The following is a 22,981-nucleotide window of genomic DNA, read 5'->3' as shown; positions in this document are numbered from 1 at the left end:
GCTTGCACACCAAGCTCTTTACTGAGGCATTTCCCCAACCTGATTCCGTGTTTTCAAAGCCAGCTATACCCTTGATTGAGACATTGGTTTCCCCCTTACTAAGAAGGAAAGAAGAAAGACACTGGATGGCAGATGGCATCCAAGGGAGAATTAAGAAACGCAGCTCTGCTGGCATGGTTCGCTGGGTTACCCTGCATTATGACAGCTCTCTCGCCTCCGAGATGCTCACCTGTCCACTCGACTGCTGTCCTCCAGCAGAGACGTCATAAAGACAGGAGGAGGTGGGTCCACCTTGTCCTTGTGTGATGCTAGCTCAAAGGGAACAGGCCTCAGATACAAATGGAATTCTTCAAAACCCATCTCCCGTGCCAGTTCCTTATATAGCCTTGAAGAGGGGACAGGGGCAAGGGTACATTTGTTAGTAGTTTTTCCTGAAAGACAATTGATTAAGTCACTAGGAAGTGAACACAGAAGATTAAGCACAAACACAAAATCAGACGAGAGCAAGCCCAGTATTATAGGAAGGGCATAGTCTATAACGATCTTGGGCCCCACTTCCCATTAGGTCAGGCAGACAACAGAAGAATTAAGGTAGGAGATTATAATATATATGGGTAATTTTTACATTATTAGCTCCCAAGAGACTCATAAATTGTAGAGAGAAGTGTCCTAGGGGCAGTAAGTTGACTAATAGCTCAGTTTCCGTTTCTACCACTTTCTAATGCAGAGGTCTTGGACTAATTACTTAATTTTCTGACCCTCTACTTCCTTGCTAATGAAATGTTCACACCTATCTCATAGATAGAGTACAAGAATTTAAGGAAATAACACAAATAGCGTCCCATAAAGACTGTGACCACGCAGGTCCTAGGGTGGCTGGCGGATGGCTGGACTGGCTATGCCTGCTGGGCTTCCCGTGGGAATCAGAGCAGTACTGTGTGCATCTGAAACAAACCCTCGAGTTCCATTCTCCTTCTGAGAAAAGCTTTAGTTAGCATTGACTCCTACTAAAAACTCGAAACAGACTCCGTTAGCATCTCTGTTCTCTGACCTGCTGAGCCCCCATCCCTCTTGAGACCCAGATAGTGCCACTGACACATTCTCATGTCTCCAGGCCCTCTGCGAGGCAGCTTCATCGTATGCAAGAGAAAATAATCCTGAGTGCCTGGTGTGACTCAGGCCCCAGGACATGGCTTGGATGTCCCCCAAAGTTCACATGTTAGAAATTTAATCCCCAGTGCAAGAGCAGCTGACAGAGACTTTTGAGGAGACATGTGGTTGTGAGGGCTCAACAGTGAAGAAGTAGGCCAGCTATTGTGGGACATCACACCCGTCTCCCACTCCACCTATGAGCAGATGCAAGAGCATGTAGACCCCATGACCTTGGCCTTATCAACACCCAGAACTGTCAGAAATAGATCTCTGTTCTTTATACATGACCCAGTCTCCAGTAGAGTCTGTTATAATAGCACAAACAGAGTAAGATACCAGGTAACCTGATATCCCCGTGAAAAGCCAGGCAGGGGTTTTATATTAGAAAACTGACAAACCAATATTAAGCATCCAAGCAAGCGGACATGCACTGGATGGGAAGAACATGTGGGTACCACTGGGAGACTCCTGGCCAGTTGGACAGTCAGAGAGGCTCATGGGAGACTCGGAGGAGGGGAGGGAACAAGGTGATCATTTCAGTCTAGCTGCTTTAGGGAGCAAAGGGCAAGACTTGAGACAGTGAGCTGGACTATTCATATTTAGTCCCCAAGTCCTTCCATGAAGTGCCTGTCCCCACTGACCGAGCCAAGTGTGCACTCTCCACATTCATTTCTATCAGCCGGTGGCGGAGGGTCAGGAGTTCCAGAAGGTTCGAAAATGTCTCCAGGAGCAATGCATGGAAATCTTGGCCTTGTTTCTGCTCTTTGTCCACCGCAGACCTGAGTGCAAGCAGGCCCACCTCCTCCACGAGAAAGGGATCCCCCATCACTTTAGCTGAAAAGAGCTGAAAGCAAACCAAGGAATTTGGAAACTCAAAAGGAGGAACTTCATATGTACTAAAAAGAAGAAACACCGTCAGTAGCAGAGACTCTGGAGGTATCATTCCCTGGGCACCCACCACACACCAATAGAAAACCACTACTTAATAGGGCTTCCCAGGGGGTTATGAGAACTAATATGCATAGAAGTATTTTTTATTATGATGGTAAATGCTGTTATTATAAATGTTTCGTGTCTAAACACAAAAACTGGGTAAGGAGGAACTAAATAGAAATAAAAGTCACTGATTTAGAAATATATGTAAAAACTGGAGAGATGGCTCAGTGGTTAAGAGCACTGGCTGCTCTCCCAGAGGACCTGGGTTTGATTCCCAGCATCCACATGACAGCTCACAATTGTCTGTAACTCAGGTACATGGGGATCCAATGTTTTCTTTGGCTTCCGTAGGCACCATAGGCATATGGTACACAGACATACATGCAGGCAAAGACCCATACACGTAAAACAAAAAACTTAAAAAAAAAGTTTGGGTGGTCAATAACAATTCTTCCCTTTATTTATTTATTTGTCTATTTATTTATTTAGTCTTCTCGCGTATATTACTTCCTGGCTGTAGTTTCTCCTCCCTGCACCCCTCCCAGCCCCTTTATAATAACTTTTATGTGCCTCTGTAATTGCAGTTTCAAAATGTCCAAGTATTTTCACACATATGAACTCATTTTAATTTTCACCAGATCCCCAAGGAAGTGTAGAAGATACTATTCTTCTTCAGAAATGAGAAATCTAAAACAACGTTTAAACCTTGTGTGTGTGTTGGGGGTGGGACACTGGGAATTAAACCTAGGGCCTCATACTTGGCGAGCATTCTAATATGGAATTACTTTTTATTTTCACTTTGAAACAAGAGCTCCTTAAGTTGCCTGGGATTGGCCTTGAACTTGCAAACCTCCTGCTCCAGCCTCCTGAGTATCAGAGATTGTGAGCCTGAACCAAGCCTGACCTGTGATCTTTAAACTTTACAAGGTCGTCCAGTAGTACAAAGAGTAACTTTAGCTTCGAGTTCCATGTTCTGTAGTTTCACAGGACCCCCACCTGCCTTGCAACACTCCCTCACTCCCAGGCAGCCCTATGTGACCTGGGAAACATCCAAGTGACCTTTAATGCCCTCTGCCTTAGTGAGGAATAAATAGGCTCTCCACTGACCCTGATGCGCCCCTTTCCATAAGGACCTAGTTTGAGGATCCTTTATCTACTTTTCTGATTTGCTCCACAAGTTATACCATCTTCCTTAACTACATGTCTACCAAAGGACTCGTCTACTGGAGATGTGATTTCCAGGCTCTGAAAGTCTTCGCTGTGATAGCCAAGGCAGCTGTTAAATTCCTGCGTGTCCTCAGAGGGCAGTGTTGCATTCATTTCCTAACCAAATACAAAAGGTTAGTTTAAACACTCAGTATTTCTAGGCTCAGTTGTGAACACATTGCCTGTGACATCAACAGGAGACTACATAAACACTACAAACAGCAACTGCAACATATAGGATGTTTTATAAAATGTCAAATATGGTGCTACAAGACACTGTGAGAATATTAAATGGAAGTGAGGTAAATGGCTCATAACTCCAGGAAAAGTCCAGTTTCTGCCTTGCATGTCATTCCATGTACTGTGAACAGTAAAAGACCTAAATGTCTAAAAATTAAATCAAACCCTTAAAATTAGGATAAAAAGGGGCAAATAAAACATCTGAAGGGCGATTTTCTTCCTGCATTTAGGAAGGTAGACAATATCACAATGGAAATAGTCAACAGATTCAACTCTACAAAAATAAGTGTTTTTGTTTAAAAAAAAAAACAAATGGGAAAATATGATAGGCCAAAGGGTAAAGTTCTACTTAATTAAATCTCATATCTGTGGATAGAAGTGAAACTGCTCAGATAAGTGAATCAAAAGGAATCACACATGCAAAAATTATAGCTGGCAACCAAATGCATTAAAAATAACCGCAACAAGAGCTGCAGAGATGGTTCAGAGACTGAGCACTTACCGCTCCTGCAGAGTACCTCAGTTTGGTTCCCAGGACCCTTGTCAGGTAGTTCACAACCACCTATAGGTCCAGTTCAGGGGCGCTGAGGCCCCCTTCTGGCCTTTACAAGAACCTGCACACACATGGTGCACATAAGTTCACACAGGCACACACATACATACACATAAATTAGATATACATAAGACTATACAGAGAGAACACACACACAATAAAAATTTAAAATCAAATCCATTTTTAAAAGGGTGATTTTGGTTTGGTCAGGAGAAGAGAGAGCACCATGGTGATCCAAGGAGCAGATGTCTTAGGAGCTGATACCCTTGAAATCACCTCCATCATATCACAAGTGGCGTAGAACAAGATTAACTGGGAAGCCCAGATCAGCCTTCAAAGTCGAACAGTAAAAGAAAAGGATTGAAATAAAACTACAGACAGCACCTAAGTCATCAGGCACAGCCTGAGCCACCAACCACTATGGCTGTCCAGTGTACCTCCATCTTCTCCCCGATACACAAACACACTGTGTATCATTACTGCACCAACAAGAAATGAGAACACATTTTTCACATACCTATGTAATCCTCCATTTAATTTTAATTATACTGACATCCTTATATACTAGCTAGAAGCTTTGTCCAAAACAAAAATCACATAAAAATATTGGCAAGGTTTGTGACTGTGCTCTTTCTCTGGCCAATAGAGGGGAATAGTGCCAAATAGCAAAAAGGAGCTAAACAGAAACATCTGGAAGGACTTGTTCTTTGCCAAGGACCCAACTGTCCTGGCAGAAAGCACCTACATCTCTCTGGAGCTGTGCGCTGTACCAGGCCTCGGGCTTGGCTGGGGTGAGCCACAGGTCCAGGGCAAGCTGCAAGAGACGTTGTTCCAACTGGGCGAGCCCACTGAATGATGCAGGCTTGTGGGCCAGGCGAGCCTCACGCAACAGGTGCTCCAGGGTTTTGGGGATGAGCCCAACCAGGCCAAGGGAAGGGTGGAACTCCAACAGATGGACGTTTTCTGAGGCTGGGCTTAAAGAAGAGAAGAGTGATGATTTTATTTTATACAACAAAAATAACTTTTGGGAGAAGATATCTGACTATATTTTTAAAGATCAATAAATAACACAGCTCCTACAGGTCCAGAGCCTTCTAAGGACTCAGGAGAACTGACCAGCTAATGCAAATGCTCCTTGCTTTACCACAAGCCCTGTAAAGTAGAAAGAAACTGACATATTTCCAATCATTCAGGAAGGAAATGACTTTAACAAAACTGTCAACACTTCAATGACCACCAGAAAACAGGATAGCTTAACAAAAAAATTATGAAATAAGGAAAAAGTAAATAATTTCCATGATTTTGTTGTTGTTTTTCAAGACAGGGTTTCTCTGTGTAACAGCTCCGGCTATCCTGGAACTCACTTTGTAGACCAGGCTGGCCTTGAACTCACAGAGATCCAGTTTCCATGACCCTTAGCATCTATTTTTCACCTGGTTTTTCCTCTCCTCTCCTCAAATGTTAATGAACATCAACAAGTTTTGAGTTCTCCACACACTGCTGGACTCTTTCGTATGTATTATAAGGATAATTGTTTTTTAGTCTAGATGAGGATCTCAGGAATAAATAAAACACTTTTCTGTGGATTATGGTTTTGGAAATAAAGGATACAGAGCAAGACAATGGTCTTCCTACCTTAAAACTGAAGAGTGCAGATGTTTGGATCTATGTAAACGAGCTTCTGCTTTACTGCTAGACCTTAAAGCATAGAGCTCAAACCCTGGGAACCAGCTTCAACCGAGCAAACTGCACCAACTCTGACAGCTTTTTGTATCCCATCTAGCCTTAGCCTGGCCTGCCAGAACCTATTTCCTGAAGAGCAGGTTCTTTCCATAGTAAGACAGACACACAGCTGGTGGCAAGCTTGTCGTGGTGGGGATATCAGTGCACAAGAGGTTTACAGGGGAAGTGCAGGCTATTGGTTGGCCCTCTTTCTTAAGAAGGTAGAATCTCAGCTCTCATCTCTCATAGTACTCTGCCTGTCCCCAAGATGGATCCTGTCATGACAACCTCTTTCATGAAGACTGTCTTTAGTGTGCACCTGTGGAAGCTCAGGGCCACGCCTGTGTTCACATCTGTGTCCTGGCAAGGTGTTGGGAGAAGCGAGACAATTACTCCCCACCATGTGGAGGCAACGGGCAGATTTTGATCTCAGGCTATCCTGCTCAACTTGGAGTCTGTCACCTCACAACTGCCTCTAACTTAAAGGCTAGAAAGGAATGAGAGTAGGAAGTAGTCATGTCGAGGGAGTGACAAAATGTGTACCCATTCAGAGTGGTCTCAGGAAATTGAACACTGCTCTTTGAAGGGATAATGCCCAGCGTCATCTGGGACAATTCCCAGCAGCCTCTTTAGTGATACTGTGAGAGGAAAGAAATTCCTTTCACAGAAGCTTAAAACACACAAAGGCTCAGACACATGAGCAGGGTTCAAAGGCTCTCACTTACCCACACGCCGACGCACCCACACACCCATGTACCGTCGAATGGTGCTTTAAAGCTTAGTACTTTGACCCAGTATTACACCCGTAATCACCTAAAGACAACATCAACTTACCAGCTGTTGTTGATGGAAACAAACTGCTTGCAAATTATGTTCAGGGGAAGTCCGAATGTCTTGTGAGCCTCGGGATGATCCCCTCGCCAGAGCCTCCGGACATATTCCCGCTGCTGCTCAAGCTAAAAAGAATAGCATGCCAGAACCTGAGCCATGAGCCTTGATGAGAGGAAAAATCCTCTCAGTCTCTGTCACCTCACTAGTTTTCACCCAGACATGGTTTTGAAGACTTGTTTACAATGGAACATTCTGGTCTTTCAGTCAAAGGTCAGCGGAGGAAAGGAAAGCCAACCCACTTGAAAAAGCAAAAGAAGGTTGGACCCAGTGGCACACGCCTTCAGTGCCAGCAACTAGGAGGCAGAGACAGGTGGATCTCTGTGAGTTTGAGGCCAGCCTGGTCTATACAGAGAATTTCAGACCAGCCAGGTCTACAATGGTAGGAGCCTGTCTCAAAAATAAAATAAAATATGAAAAGCAAAGACTGGGTGTGGCGGTGCATATCTATGACCGCATCACTCAGGCAGCCTAAGGCAGGATTGCTAGGAGTTCAAGGCATGCCTACGCTACTGTGTGAGACCCTGTCTCAAAAACCAAAACCAAAGCAAACAAAACCACCCAAACAACTTTGGGGGGAAACCCCCACAATTTCATATGCCAGTGTCTTGGAAAGACGTGCCACTCATCCTTTTATTGATGATAACTCTATGATCTCATAAGAGACGATGTCCTCAGTTCCTTATAGATTATTAAACGTAGTTGAAGTTAGAAACCTCCTTGAAGGCTTAAGTTTGCTTGGAACTCTGAAGTACAATAAGCCTGCAAATAAACATTCTGCCCAGAAATCCCATGTTGGGGACTGCAATGAAACAATGCTACTTTGGTTTCTGGCTTACATCTCCACCTCTTGCCAGATGAAACCACTGAAGCCCTACTCACGTGGTGGCTGAGGATGCCCCTCACTAGCTGCTGGTGAAGCTTCAGACAGGTACAGTCATCTTGGTAGGCTTTAGTGAAATACGAGTGGCCGAGATCGAACTTGGGGCGCCGGTGAATAATATCAGTCATTGCTTGTGCTAAAGTGAACCGCTCCTCAGGGTCCAACGTGTGCTGGTAGGCTTCAAGGTAACTGTCAAGAAGCTGGAAGTAAGTTTATGGTCAAGGGACAGCAGAGACAACTCTGGTGCCAGAAAAGAAGATGGCAGCTTCACCCTGGACTTTGACAAGCCCTGGGGTCTCAGCAGAAGACAGACGCTCAAACCTCTGGGTAGCTAGTGGTTCGGATACTAGCAAATAGAGTTAGAGTCGGTTCAGTTAGTAAACCCACCGAGTAAAGATCTGGAGCTTGTGCTGTGGAGCCGGAGCTAGACGCGCGCTTGGCCATCTACTTCTGTTCTTTCTTCCCCAGCCCTTTGCAAACAAAAGGAATGCTGCGCAGGGATAACCGTGCTCTACAACAATTATAAACAAATGTTTGCCATTCCGGGAGGCCTACCCTCTATCCTTAGCCTGGCCACCTCTCCACAACGTGTTACTCTTGCTAAAATCCTGCTTCTTCAAGTCCCCTGCCCTCTGAAGACCTCCATGTGGTCTTTGGTCAGATTAATTTCCAAGGCCCAGGCATGGACTTGCCGAGTGTAGGGGAAAAAGATTTTTTCCCTCTTCTACACAAGAATGTTAAACACTCGAGAGTAGACAGACACTAGGAATGAGTAGTCATCCGTGAAGAGATGTTCACACCTGCCTTCCCATTGTCAAGGCTCATAGAGGATGAAATGGGATTCGCCAGTTAGTACCTGTGTGCTTCGAGTGTAAAATATCCCCCATGGGCTCAGAGGTTTGAACATCTGGTCCCTAGCTTCTGGCCCAGTTTTGAGAGGAAGCTCTGAAAGGGGGAAGAAGTGGGTCTTGTGGTACAGGCCTTAAAGACGGCAGCCCGGTGTGACTTCCTGTCCAACCTCCACTTCCTGCTGTGTTGACATATGAGGAGGGAAGGATCCCCAGCGACACTCTCCCTCCTGTTGCCATGGAGCTGCTGGCCTCCATGCCTTCCAAATCAAGATCAATTGTATACGCACAACTGTGGGAGCCAAACGACATCCATCCCTCCTCCCTGAAGTTGCTTCTTGTAGGCATTTCACCACAGTGCCGGGAAAAGTGATTAACATGGCGCTTAAACTTCGTGGATGCCTGTTTTGAAAAGGTACCAAAACCAGCTTCGGCATGAACAGGAAAACACCAAGAGGTTCCAGAAGCTCAGGATACCATGGAAGGTGTGCCAGGGTTAGAAACTCATGCTTCCCAGCATGGAGCCAGGAGTGAAGAAAGATGGGCATCCCCTTTGGCCCTAAGTTCACCCCACAGAAAACGAAGAGCAGTGGTGGTCTATGTGACCTGATTTCCTCACCCAAGATCCACTCTAGAACAACAGCCAATGGTTAAGTAACACAGAGGGCGACGTGAAGGAGGAATGGCTAGCCAGGCTGAGCGTGCCACTCAGCCATCCCAAGGGAAAGATTAGGGAAGAGACATTTACTTCCTTAGTTCGTTCTGGCCCAAAGTGAACCCTTTTGGCTAGGCCAGGGCAATCCTGGGAGCTGGTTTATGGTATTTAAACTTCTTGACCTGTTTTGTGAAAGAACCCAATTGTTGGTTATTTGACAAGGGAAGTTGGCTGGGGGGGAGGCGCGGGGAGTCCTTTCTGGCAGATCCCAATCTGGTGAAGCCAGGTTACAGAGGACCACGCTAAATTAAATGTTCACTATTAATGATAAAGATTCCAAGGTCAGTAAATAAGAACATAGGATATCTAGGCAGGCAAGATGGCTCAGCAAGTAGGACACCTGCCACCAGGTCTGAGGACCTGAGTTCAATCCCTAGAACTCACATGAGAGAAGGCAAGAGCACCGTCCCCTAAGTTGTCATCTGGCTTGTCTGATGTGATCTGTGGCATGCCTGCTGAGCCTCAACTGCAGTCCCTCTCTCCCTAGATAAGTGAGAACACAGGATATCCAACCAACTTTGAATTTCAGATAAATAAACAAAATACTCCTTTAAGGTAAGCATGTCCCAAATATTGCAATATTTTACCTGTTGAGAAAGGAAATGAAACTTAAACTAACAACGTCTTTTCAGTCTTTAGATTCAGCTGAGAGAAGGTGGGGGGGTGTCACTGCATAATTTTATTATGAATTCCTTCCTATCAAGGGTGGGGCATGATCTTTCTGCCTCACAGGGTCTATTTGTCATCTATTTGCTAACTGGTCCATTTCCATTTAATATCCAGGCTGGCATTTGCCTGAGAACTCTTCCTAACCTGTCAAATGTCACCTCTGTGTGTCAAGGGCCAGCTCTCATCAGAGTGATATGCAGCACACAGAAAGAGTGGCAAGGAAATGTTGGAGAAAACAGGAATGCAGACAAAATTAATAACATCAAGCCTCCCTGGGTTTATCTTATTTGTGAGATTATCTTTACTGAGTTTATCTTATTTGTAAGATCTAAGATTTGTGGTAACTTTCAAAGTGTTTTAGGTTGCACCAAATTGTCAAACAGAAAGACAATACTAGACACAAAATTCCACAAATCTCCCCTCTTTGTCACAGGGGCAACACATTAAAATCATTTTAGTGCTTCGTACATGAATTCAAATCATCATAGAACCTGCCTGGTGACCGTGGGGAAAAGTAGGAGGTAGGACAGCCAGACCTAGGAGCTGCCACACCAACTCTCTGGCTTCTCTTGTCCCCAAGCCACTTAAGTTGATATCAGCTCCAACTCTATGAGTCTTCATACATACAGTGGTTATTTTAAGACTCAAAAGAACCTAATATGTCCCAGAACTTCTTAAGTGGTGACACCAATGTATTTAGCAATCGAAAACAGCTGAGGAGACTTGGCAGAGCAGTCAGTGTAGGGGTCAGGGATCAATTGTACCTCAGATGGAAATTTGGCTCAGCCATTTAAGATGGGCTCTTTGGCTAGAATTTCTGATTTGGGAGAGCATAATTTACAATTTTGGCCAAGAAATCTCAGTTTCTATAGGGAACTTATTCTTAGGGTAGAATGGAGGGGAATATTTTCAATGATTGTTTTAAATTAAAATAGTTTCATATACCCTGGAACACTCTCTCATATGCTCACGCACATGTGTGCACACTCACACTCTCTCTCTCTCTCACACACACACACACACACACAAACACTTAAAGCTTGTGCCTGGAGTAATGCATTTGTTTTGTTTACATTTAATACGGCAAACTACAGCAAGCTGATCAATGTAAGGTTTTAACTGGCAGGTCAAGGTTATCTGTGGAATGAACTGTCTTCCAAAGTCTGCGGCTTGCACCTTCTCAGCTGAGATCGTTGTTTCCAAATGACCATGACCCACATAACTCTCCATGAGTAACTGACCAAAGGACAAATAAAATCGCTAAACATCTATTCTGCTGCAAAAACAGTTCAAAGAAACCACTTCCACTTCCCGGATTTCAGACCACATCACAGCTGTGGTCCTCTGGTTCTCCCCCTCCCACACAGGCACCTCCTGACAGAGTCCTACACAGCTGCCACTGGCCACCTGAGCAAGGGACTCTGGGACATCATCTCCTCAACATTTTACTGTACTCTACGTCAGTGGGCACCCACCAACTCTTTCCTGTTGACTCTCACAACTCTTTCTTCCTTGTCTGGCTTCTGTCTCTTTGGCTACTCATTCTGTCCCACAACCCGCCCCACAAAAATAGATGTCACCGAGGCCCATTCAGACTCTCCAACCTTTCCCACTCATGGCTTTGGATCCACAGTCAAGGTTCAACCCGTATCTGCTTATTGGCTTTAGATCTAAAACCTTCAGATCTGGTTCGGCAATCCCCTCAGTGGGGTGTGCACACACTTTCATCCTCTTTAGTGATGCCCTGCCTCCTCTCATACTGTGCCTTAGTTATCACCTTTCTTCCTGACCTCTTGGGACCCCTTTCAAATCCCTGTTTACCCTCTCACTCCAAAGTCCATATCCAACCCTTAACTCCTACCATGTCCCCTTCAGAGTGACGGCATCTGCCCCCACTTCCGGCTCTCATGGCCGCATCCTTATTATCAGGTCCCTTCTGACTCTCCATATCAGCATTGGAGGTGACCACTTCTCTAGGGGTTTCTTAGTTGATCCATCCTCAGCGGGTGGTGGTAGCCCTCTCTGAGTTCCAGGCCAGGCTGCTCTACAGAGTAAGATAGCCAGGGCTGCACGAAGAATCCCTGTCTCAATAAAACAAAAACAACAATAAAAGAGTCCTTTTCTGCCAGACATCTTATGAATCTTTTAGTGGTGAGATTAAATGTCTGTTCCTCTGGGAAGACTTGATAATTTTCTCAAGTTTCCCAGTCCCCCAAAAAAGACAAATCTCTTTCCACTGATGTCCCCCAACTCTTGAATGCGCCGCAGTTACCCGGATGCTTTGCTTAGAGACTGGATAAACTTTTATAGACCATGAATTTCTCCTTTGCTGCGATTTGTAGAAATGTATTTTAATTTTTATGATGCTAAAACATCAGTTTTTTGTTTTTGAGACAGGGTTTCTCTGTGTAGCCCTGGCTGTCCTGGAACTCCCTCTGTAGACCAGGCTGGCCTCAAACTCTGAGATCCACCTGCCTCTACCTCCCGAGGGCTGGCATTAAAGGTGTGCACCACCACTGCCCTGCTAAACATCAGCCTCATACATAAGTGTCTATCCAGTGCTCCCATCCAGAGGCCTTTAAAACAGTAAGGCATGAGCTCATAGAAGCCCTTGAATTTTCAGGATGAAGGATCTACCTTTGTGAAAACCTTGTACAGAAAAGACCCTAACACCTTCATTAGATTCTAATTGTCTTAAAGATGGGAGTCATCTCTTGTATTTATGTATAGATCTCCAAAAGAGTACATAGCAAGGTAAAAATTTAATTATAATAAAAAATAAAACAAACAACAACAAAAATAGAATGGGACTAGAGAGACAAGAGCTGACTGGGTGGGTAAAGGGGCTTTCTGTTCAGTTCCCAGTTCCCACGTGGGTGGCTCTCACCTGCCTCTAACTCTAGTTCCAAGATATCTACCACTACAGGCCTTCACAGACGCCTGCACTCGGGCATACATAACTCCACACACGTAATTAAAAATAAAACTAAGCCTTTGTAAAGCGTCTCCTATCGATAGATGATGATTGGAAGGGCTAAATAATGAAGATCGGTGTTATGGGATATTAGATGAAGATGTGTTACATTTATTTATGCTGTGGAACATTTGTTTAATGATGCAAAGGTGTGTTACATTCTTTTACGTTTCATTTGTTTAACTCTGTGAAGCTGTGCTGTGTTCCTTTGTGTTCCTTTGCCTGTCTGAAACACCTGATTGGTCTCCTAAAGAGGTTTAGGCGGAGCTGGCAGGCAGAGAGAATAAATTGGAGGAGAAAGCTGGGAAGAGATCTAGGAGCGAGAAAAGGAGAAGAGGATGTCAGCAGCTAGCCACCCAGCTACACAGTAAGTCACGGAGTGAGACATCAAGAAAGGCACACGGAGTAAAGACAGACAGAAGCCCAGAGGCAAAAGGTGGGGGCATAATTAAGTTAAGAAAGGCTGGCTAGAAATAAGCCAAGCTACGGCCAGGCATTCACAAGAAAGAATAAGCCTGTGTGATTATCTGGGAGCTGGGTGGCGGGCCTCCAAAGACCCAGAGCCAAAAGGGTTAAAACGACACCTGCAACTCACATTTGTTACAGAGACAGGAACCCCTGACGATGTGGTTGGTGAGTTAGTGGGCTGCAATCCTCGATTTGCAGCCAGCCTCCTGCTACCGTGCTCAGCACTCCCTGCTTCCTGAGTACTATGCTTAGTACTCCCTGACTACTGTGCTCAGCACTCCCTGCTTCCTGAGTACTGTGCTTAGTACTCCCTGACTACTGTGCTCAGCACTCCCTGCTTCCTGAGTACTGTGCTTAGTACTCCCTGCTTCCTGAGTACTGTGCTTAGTACTCCCTGCTTCCTGAGTACTGTGCTTAGTACTCCCTGCTTCCTGAGTACTGTGCTTAGCACTCCCTGACTACTGTGCTCAGCACTGCCTGCTTCCTGGTTTTCACCCACGATAATGTGGCAGCTGGGATTGGTCAGTCACTTTGCCTCTGTTTGGGCTTGTCTCTGCGACTGCATTATGAGTGCAAACCACCCATTCTTCCTGCCAGCATGCTCATGCTAGGAAGAGCCTGAATCCCAGAGCCCTCTAACAAACATGCCTGCAAGATAAAGTAGTATCCTTCATATTTATTTTCTGTGATGAAGAACCACAAGGAAAATACAATTTAACGGGCCTGGTGGCACAGCTCCTTAGGAAGTGATTATAGGAGGACTATACATTCAAGGCCAGCCTGGGTTACAGGGTTACTTTAAGGCCAGTCTGGGCAATTTGGTGGGATATATCTCATAATAAGAAGTAAAAACCAGCAGTCTGGAGAGATGACTCCACAGTTCAGAGCACTTGCTGCTCTTGCGGAGACCAGAGTTCGATTCCCAGTTCCCACATGGTGGCTCACAGTCATACCTCCAGTTCCACGGGATCTGATGCCCTCTTCTGGTCTCCAAAGGCACCAGGCATACATGTGGTATGCATACATGCATGCAGGCAGGCAAAACTTACATACAAAATAAAATAAAATTTAAAACTCTAAAATTAAAGAAAAAGCATAAAGAGGAGTTGGGCTATAGCTCAGTTGTAAATGACTTGCGTGTAGTGTGCAAGGCCTTGGAGTCAGTCAGTCTTCAGTGACTCACACATGCACGCACACACACACATACAGTGTTCAAATTGTGTGAGGAATACGTTGAAATTACTAAAGCTTTATTTACGGCTTTCTTGAGAGCATCCCTCTCAGTTTAACAACAACAAACAAACAAACAAACAAAAAGCCTGTCTTGGTACAAGTAGACTTTGATGCTTAGTTTTGTGCATTTTTTGTTTGAGACAGTCTTGTTACGTAACCAGCTGACCTGGAACTCATCTGTAGTCCAGGCTGGCTTCAGACTTTGCCTCAACCTCCTGGGAACTGTGATCCCAGGTGTATACCTGCATTTGGCAGACAGACCTTTTAGAGACAGCTTGCCTTCCAAAGTCATACCTGGTGTTTGCTCTCTAGAAAATTGGCCTCCCAGGTCCACAGGTCATAGAGCACAGCGAATCTGTCCACACTGGCATGGGCCCAGCCCCAGCGCTGACTGCTCTCAGACTTGCCTTCCTCTCTGTGACCTGGGAAGAAGCCAGGGCATGGTTAGAGACAGCCCTTCTCAGTGCTCCTTCTCTGAGGAACATGGAGACTGTCTGTGACCTGGGAAGAAGCCAGGGCATGGTTAGAGACAGCCCTTCTCAGTGCTCCTTCTCTGAGGAACATGGAGACTGTCAGCTCCACCTGAGGAGTAGATCTGAGCCAATGGGTATAGACTGGGACTCCCCAAAGACAACTGAGGAACATGGAGACTGTCAGCTCTCCCTCAGGAGTAGATCTGAGCCAATGGGTATCAACTGGGACTCCCCAAAGACAACTGAGGAACCACCCGCAAAGACCAGGCCTAAAGTCCACACTTGTTGACTTCCAAATCAACAGGAGTTTTTGTTTACTTTCTAAATTTAAAGACTAATTTAGGAACACCTGGCGGTTTTTTTTTTGTTTGTTTGTTTGTTTGTTTGGGTTTTTTTTTGTTTTTTTTTGTTTCCATTTTGGATATAGGGCCTCACTGTGTCACCCTTGCTGGCTTAGAACTTGCTTTGTAGACCAGGCCTGAAGCTCACAGAGATCTACCCCCTTCTGCCTCCAGGGGGCTGGAATTACAAGTGTGCACCCCCCCTCAGTAATTTTTTGTTATTGTGAGTCAGTCTCATGTAGCTGAGGGTGAACTTCTGACCCTCCTATCTACTGAACAAGTTGAGTCCTGACATCACAGACATGTCTGCCATGTCCATGCAAGGCTGGGGGTGAAGCCCAGGCTTCCTGCATCCCTGGCAAGCACTGGACCAACTAAACTACATCCTAGTCCTTTAAAGTCTATTTAGAAATAAAACCAGCTGCCATGAAATCTATGCTAAAATGTCCCTGTATTTACAGAATTAAAGGCAGAACATTTATTTCTCCTTTATCAAAAACTGGCCTCTGTTGTTTAACAACTCAGATTAATGTACTCTCTCTTCCCCCCTCTCGTGTGTGTGTGTGTGTGTGTGTGTGTGTGTGTGTGTGTATGCATCCAAATGTGCATCTAAGATCAAGAGGTCAACCTACAGTGTTGTTCCTCAGGAGATCCACCTTTTGGGGATGTGTTTTGGGTTCTCTCATGTAGGGTAAGCTGACTGACTGTTCAGCCTAGCGATCCTTCTGGCTTTGCCTTCCAGAAAGGGTCCTGCAGAGCTTGCAACCATGCCAGTTTCTGGGGTTGTGTGTGTGGGGGGTGCCAACTTAGGTCCTCATGACTACAAGGCAGGCACTTGTGCTGACGGAGCCATCTCCCCAACACTATTATTTTCATTAATGCTAGCTATGTCCAAACTTTCCAGAGAGCCTTCTGAGACATTCCTTAATTATATCAATTGCCACCTTCAATCACTTAATCATCATCACCATTTGGCAGAATGATTATTGCTTCCAATTTGTAAGTGACCTGCTTCAGGAGAAAATAACTGGAAGGCAAGAAGCACCCAGGTACTGACGGGTGAGCTGGATAATCGCTGAGTTGGTGATGGGTGTTTAGCAAGAACCGGCAGGCTCCGGTGAGGATCCTTTCAGGCGGCAGCTGGGAAAGCTCTTCACAATGGGTGACTTGAGCCCTACTGGCCAACTTCAGTGCAAGACGTCCTTGTGGTTAAACGTGTTTCAACCACATTAAATTCTCAGCAGACAGAAATAGTTACATGGGATGATTAATCAATATAGACAAAAGTTGCATAACCAATGAAAAGAGCTAAAATGAAATGTTCTAGAGTGTTCAGAGCCTGATTCAAATATTCAGAGTTGTAGCAATGACTGCATATTCTAATATGTTCAAAGTCATGTTAAATTAACTTTGCCTGGGATCTTAAAGTTAGTTGTCAAACATTCTTTTTTTTTTTTCTTTTTTGGTTTTTTCGAGACAGGGTTTCTCTGTATTGTTTTGGAGGCTGTCGGACCAGACCAGCCCGGCCTCGAACTCACAGAGATCCGCCTGCCTCTGTCTCCCGAGTGCTGGGATTAAAGGCGTGCGCCACCACCGCCCGGCTAGTTGTCAAACATTCTTACAGAAGCATTTTCTAACAAGATGAAGGTGAATTATCATCTGTCACAGTCTACACGAATTATAACACAACATAAACATCTCTAAACTCTCCTTGCTGTACTGCAGTGGGTCTAGACATTCTTAGCTCTTCCCAAATGCAATAGGAAATGCTACTGAGAAATAGCCTTACCTTACCTACTTTCAAAAACTCCAATGACAGTTTATTCTGGAAAAGATGTGGAGAAAAGGGAATACTCCTTCACTGCGGGGGGAGTGCCAACTCATACCGCCATTTTGGAAATCAGTATGGAGATTCCTCAGGAAAATGGGAATCAGTCTACCACAAGACCCAGTATTCCACTCTTAGGCATATATCCAAAAGATGCACATTCATACAACAAGGATGTCTGTTCCACTATGTTCATAGCAGCATTATTTGTAATAGCCAGAACCTGGAAGCAACCTAGATGCCCCTCAACTGAAGAGTGGATAGAGAAAATGTGGTACATTTACACAATGGAGTACTACTCAGTGGAAAGAAAACAGTGGAATCTTGAAATTCGCAGGCAAACGGATAGCACTAGAAGAAACCATCCTGAGTGAGGTAACCCAGTCACAAAAAGACAAACATGGCATGTTCTCACTCATTTATGGATTTTAGACATGAATCAGGGGAGTGCCAGCCTACAATTCCACTGCCAGAGAGTCTGGGAAACAGAACCTTCATCCAGCGCCTGATGAAAACAGAGGCAGATACTCACAGACAAACACTGAACTGAATTCCTGGAATCCAGTGTCAGAAAGGGAGAACTGATGGGCAAAGGAGTTAAGACTGGGCTGGTTTAACCCACAGAAACAGTTGACCTAAACAAGGGGGAGTTCTTGGACTCCCGATTGATGGCTGTGTGGAAAGCATGGGACTGACCCAGAGCCCCTGAAGGTGGGTGTCAGTGAGGAGGCCTAGATAATCTACGGGGCCTTGGGTAATATTTATCCTTGGCATACAAATAGACTTTAAGTGCCCAGCCCATAATGAGGGATGCTCTCTCAGCCTGGACTCTTGGGGGAGGACCTAGGCCCTGCCCTGGATGAAATGACAGACTCCGGAGATCCTCCATGGAGGGCCTCACCCCACCTGGGGATCCGAGTATAGCTTGGGTGGGGGACTGGAGGGCCTGGTGGGGAGAAATGGGGAGAGGGGAGGGAGAGAGAACTGGGATTGAAATGTGAAACAAGCTTGTTTCTAACTTAAATAATTTTTTTAAAAAGGCAGAGAAAAAAAGAAAAAAAATGGAAGTCTAGGCGATGGTGCTAAAAAGAAGCGAGAGCAGTAGTTATGGCTGCTTCACTAGCCCAAGCCATGAGTCCTCCTTCTGGGGCTTGTCTGGCGTCCTCTCAGCCAGACCTCTGGCGTGCCCATGGTTTCCTGTCAGGAATCCAGTGATGTCTCTGCTCCTACATGCATTCTCCTCAGCGTCAGCTGGCTTGGGAGAAACGCCATTCATCGCCCTTGCTTCCTTTGCTCTCCACAGGGTCCTGTACACATCCCTTCTACCCAGTGGGTGGTGCAGAACTAGGCTACATGTACTCTAACAACAGCAAGAATTACAAGGGACCCCTTAAAGAGCACAGCTCCATCACAAGGGGGAGCTGAGCCCCGCGTGTGCACGCACTGGGGAAAGGCGTAGTGTATGCTTACTCGAGGTTCAGATGCTGTTGCTTGGCCCCTGGTCTGTGTGTTTTGTTTGTGTGCTTTTGTTTTCAGTACTGGTGAGCTACAGGAGCCTCGTGCACACCAACCGAATACTCTGCCGTTGAACCTCATCCCCAGCCTCCTTACTTTTTTCTTTCTCAATGTAATAGCTGGCAATGAGCAGCAGCTCTGACTCCAGTTCCTTCAGATCCTGCAGGGCGTAGTCATACATGACATACAGGCCAAGCTGGTCCTGCGTGTGGACACAGCCTGCTTGTGTACTGTAGACGTCGTCCTGATTTTCAACTTCCGAGAACTCCAGGAATTGCACGCCGTGGACCTGGGGAAACAAGGCCAAACCCCAAAGTTACTGGAAAAGGAAGAGTTATATTTTGTCAGTCCAAATGGCCCAGGCAGTGGGTTTCTCCTCCCACACAGTGGGCAGAGCCACAAACCAAGAGCCGAATTATATATGTAGGCTCCTGTCAAACACTGTGAAACTTTTGTTTACCACAAAGAATTCAAACATTTTCATCTCTCCCACCTTAGAAGACCTTTGTGCAAATGTTCAAATCCTCCCACCTGGTAAAACTTTGGTTTATACAAAGACCTGCTGCATCCTCACAACCTAAGGCTTGAGTGAGGGGCCCCTTTCCCCTTCCCTTCATGAAAGACATGAGTTCGCCCCCAGCTAAGGGAGAAAAGACAGTCACTTGCAGTGGAGTGAAAACCAAGTGAATTTGCCATCCACACACGCTTGCTTTTCTACTTTTATGAATAGCACAACATTCTGAACATAGGTGAAGTTATGCCTTGCTAAGGCGCTTTTATTGGAGTAGTGGTCTCTTTGTGTCCTGAACTTGTTTCCAACACACACACACATGCACGCACGCACGCACCCACCCACCCACCCACCCACACACACACACACACACACAAATACACACACACATGAACAAAGCATGTTGGTGGGGAGAGGTTGCTCCTGAAGCACATAAATTAATTTGTTTTTCTAGTTAATTCTAGAGCAACTGGAACAGGGCACTCAGTAGTCCAGGATCTCAGCAGCCTTTGAAGTCAGAGGCTGGGACAGAGGATTACCAGGATCTTACCTTGGTTGAACCACGAAGCTGCCCTTAGTCATTAGCAAAATGTGAAGGGTTGGACATCATGATATGAGAATAATGGAGCCTTTCTTGGATGTCCCCACTTCCAGATAAGTCCACCAAAACCTGAAAAACTCTTCAGCCACCAAAGCCACCCCAAGCCAGTGACTTTCCAGGTCTTGTCTTAGGAATTCAAACAATAAGAGTCATGGACCACATAAGTGTGGAACTTATTACAGATCCACGGGGGCTGGGGGAAACTTAAAAGGGAGAGGGAGCAGTGCTCCCATAGACAGGCAGGTCCCATGCAACAGGCTACCATCAAGATGCTGGTCTGGCTTCTTAAAGGACTTAAGGCAGAAACTGGGGTGAGGCACAGGGAGGGAGAGGAGCCGGTCCAGTTGGCCCAGCCAGGTGCCCAGATGCCTCTTCTCAATTTCTGCCACTCATTTCTAGTCTTTAGGTGGAGGTGACATTTAGAAGATAAGAAACAGGAACCGGAACCGTCTCCTGGCATTTCTGGCCTCCAGCAGGGACTTTCTCTGCCTTGAGGTTGCTGCTGAAGCGTGTCAGTTTCCATCTCCCACTCACCGCGCTTCTGCACCACACTAATTTATGGAATACAACACCATAAAGGTGAGGCAGATTGGATTCATAAACATTAGCTGTTAAAAACACTTTTTTAATTCTGTGATTTCTGGACTGGAAAGGCTCAAAGGGAAACAACTAACCAAGGAAGCCTGATGGTCTGAGTTTGATCTGCAGAACTCATGTAAGAAAGTCAGATGTAATAGCACACATCTGTAATCCAGGCTCTCCTACTTAGAGATGAGAGAAGAGACAGAATCGCCTGGAAGCTTGGAAGCTCGCAGACCCACTCGCCCGAGTAAGCTTAGAAACAAGAGAAACTGCCTTGAAGCAAGATGGAAGATGAGAACTCCTGAAAGTTGTCCTCTGACACATACACAAAATCTATTAATATTTAGTTCTATAAGTTTTTCCAAAATGCATTAGCAATCATGGACACCGGGAAATCTTTGAACAAGACTTTATCTGGAAATAGGGTCTTTACATACATAATCAAAGTAAGAGATCACCCTACTGGGTTAGACTGGGTTCTTGTCCAACAAGTGGTATCATTACTAAAGGAAGGAATTTGAAGCTGACATTGAGGGGAGAAGGTAGTGCTTAGCACGATTCATCTGTAGGTCAAGAACTGTCAAGTGGCACACACCTGCAAACCAGCTACGCCAGACGTGGAGACAGGAGGATTGCAGGCCATGGGCCAATCCCACAGCGCCTCTTTTGTAAGACTGTCTCCTTCACCTCCTCACCAGTAGTGCCCACTGCCCCACTGCACTTTCACCAGGGGCATCCACATTCACCAGGAGCGTCCACGATCACCAGGAGCGTCCACAATCACCAGGAGCGTCCACTTTTACCAGGAGCGTCCACGTTCACCAGGAGCGTCCACGTTCACCAGGAGTGTCCACGTTCACCAGGAGCGCCCACGTTCACCAGGAGCATCCACGATCACCAGGAGCGCCCATGATCACCAGGAGCATCCACTCCCCACTCTAGCACTGTCAGTTCTGCTTTCCTGACTTTCCACCCTTGCACCATCACTCTTCAGTAGTCCATGAGGCTCTGTTACCCGTGGTGGACAGCTCTAAATCACAGAGGCTGGAAGTTAACTTCTCACTCACAGAGAGCCATTGCAGGACCAGTGGCTCTCTATGCTGTTGCCCTGTAGCAGCTACCAAGGACGTCGATGTTTCCATCTTGCCATGTGACCACTGTCTTCTAAAGCAGGAGAAGATAGCCAGAGGGTGCGGACCAGCTCCTCAGTGCTCCAGACTGACACATGGCATTTCTGCTCACAGCTCAAAGCTAGTCATAGCCCCTCTCAACTGCAAGTGCCAGGGAGTCTAAGGAAAGCTTAGTGCCAAATCACCAAATATTTGATACACATTATATGTTTATTTCATGTCTCTTGCTGTGAGGTAAGTTCCCTTATGGCAGGAATTTGTGCTACTTTTGTGTACCACTTTACCCCCGGGCCTAGAATAGAGCCTAGTACATTTATTAGTCAGCACACTTGTGGGAGGCAGGAAGGAAGGATTGGCTCACAGCCTACGGGAACAGATAAGCCAACAGTCGGGCATGGCTGTGAGCTGGATCCTATGACAAGCTGACTAGCCATTAGATGAAGCTCTCATTCTACATAGAGATATGAAGAAGGGCTTCCCAAAGAGATTTTTGGAAAGGACTCTTGAGTCACACGACACATTTGCCAAGGAGAGAGTGGGAGAGTGGCAGAGGAGCCCAGAGGCCTGGATGGCTCTGCCTAGGCTGAGAGGGTCAGGACCCAGCTCATGGAAATTCTAAAAGCAACACAGGGAAATGAGGTCCAAGAGTTTGGCAGGGCAGAACATGCTCAGCCTTGGAAATGTCACCAAGAAGCCTGGGCTTAGCTTGTGAGGAACAGGAAGCTCATCAAGGACCTCCAGTGAACTAGCAACATGTTTACATTTGGGCAAAGACCTTGAGAAACTTATAAAGCAGAGAGAGTCATTCCCCTCTTTAAAATCCTCCATGTCTCACATTTAAGAACAGCCAAGCACCTAGTGGTCTGGCTCACTCTGACTAGAGGCCTTACCTCCCACCACTTCCTCTCAAAAGCCTTCTGTTGCCAACACATCAAGTCACAGCACCCATGGCCGTCATGTCCCCATGACTGATTAGCCACAGGAAGAACCAACACCAGAAAAGCCTGCTATCTCTCGACAGAGACTCCTTCTACCCTGCATGCTAAGTAGACACATAAAATGACAATGTGGCTGTGAGAGGCCACAGATGACTTCTTTTGCTAGCACTATTGTTGAGTAAACAGTCATTAATATTAGCCCAAGACTTTCCTTGTGGGATCAAAATGGGCCAAAGGAATGTGCTGGGAGGAAGCCTCCATCTTGAGAGCTTCAGCCATATCCAGTAAACTAGCCTGTCTTGTCCCAGCAGCTTAATTCCTGGGTTTGTTGAGATGAACACAGCAGGCTGGTATCTGTGCCCCTTCTTCCCACTCCCCAGGGCTAGATTCCTAATGTAAACAATTTGATTCTATTAAAGACCTGGCAGAAGGTCAGTGTGATGCCATTCATTACAAGAGAATAGAAATGGCATACTGCAAAGCTACAAGATGGTCCTACAGTTAGTAGGGGAGGATGGTACTTGTTTCCTGTGGTAGTTTGACTATCGTTGGCCCCCATAAACTCATAAGGAGGT

At 45.8% G+C, this 22,981-nt stretch overlaps 1 protein-coding gene across 8 annotated transcripts in view; it reads right to left on the bottom strand.

The window, feature by feature from the left end:
• LOC101831404 overlaps positions 1-22,981 on the bottom strand; it is a 165,973-nt gene that overhangs the window by 88,744 nt on the left and 54,248 nt on the right. For all 8 annotated transcript variants that reach the window (XR_005869434.1, XR_005869433.1, XR_005869432.1 and 5 more), the window contains exons 15-21: positions 18,741-18,933; positions 14,782-14,909; positions 7,580-7,780; positions 6,644-6,765; positions 4,833-5,061; positions 1,794-1,996; positions 230-385 (exon numbers count right to left, since the gene is read on the bottom strand). Coding sequence is in view for 5 of the 8 variants with exons in the window: in XM_040728142.1 (XP_040584076.1) it covers positions 230-385; positions 1,794-1,996; positions 4,833-5,061; positions 6,644-6,765; positions 7,580-7,780; positions 14,782-14,909; positions 18,741-18,933 (1,232 nt within the window). In the remaining 3 variants the exon portion in view is untranslated. The remainder of the gene's footprint in view (positions 1-229; positions 386-1,793; positions 1,997-4,832; positions 5,062-6,643; positions 6,766-7,579; positions 7,781-14,781; positions 14,910-18,740; positions 18,934-22,981) is intronic.

The sequence above is a fragment of the Mesocricetus auratus genome, unplaced genomic scaffold (genome assembly GCF_017639785.1).
Source record: "Mesocricetus auratus isolate SY011 unplaced genomic scaffold, BCM_Maur_2.0 Super-Scaffold_100018, whole genome shotgun sequence".
In the NCBI taxonomy this organism is placed as follows: domain Eukaryota; kingdom Metazoa; phylum Chordata; class Mammalia; order Rodentia; family Cricetidae; genus Mesocricetus; species Mesocricetus auratus.
The sequence above is the reverse complement of the archived record's forward strand: the minus strand, read 5'-3'. Positions and strand labels throughout refer to the sequence as shown.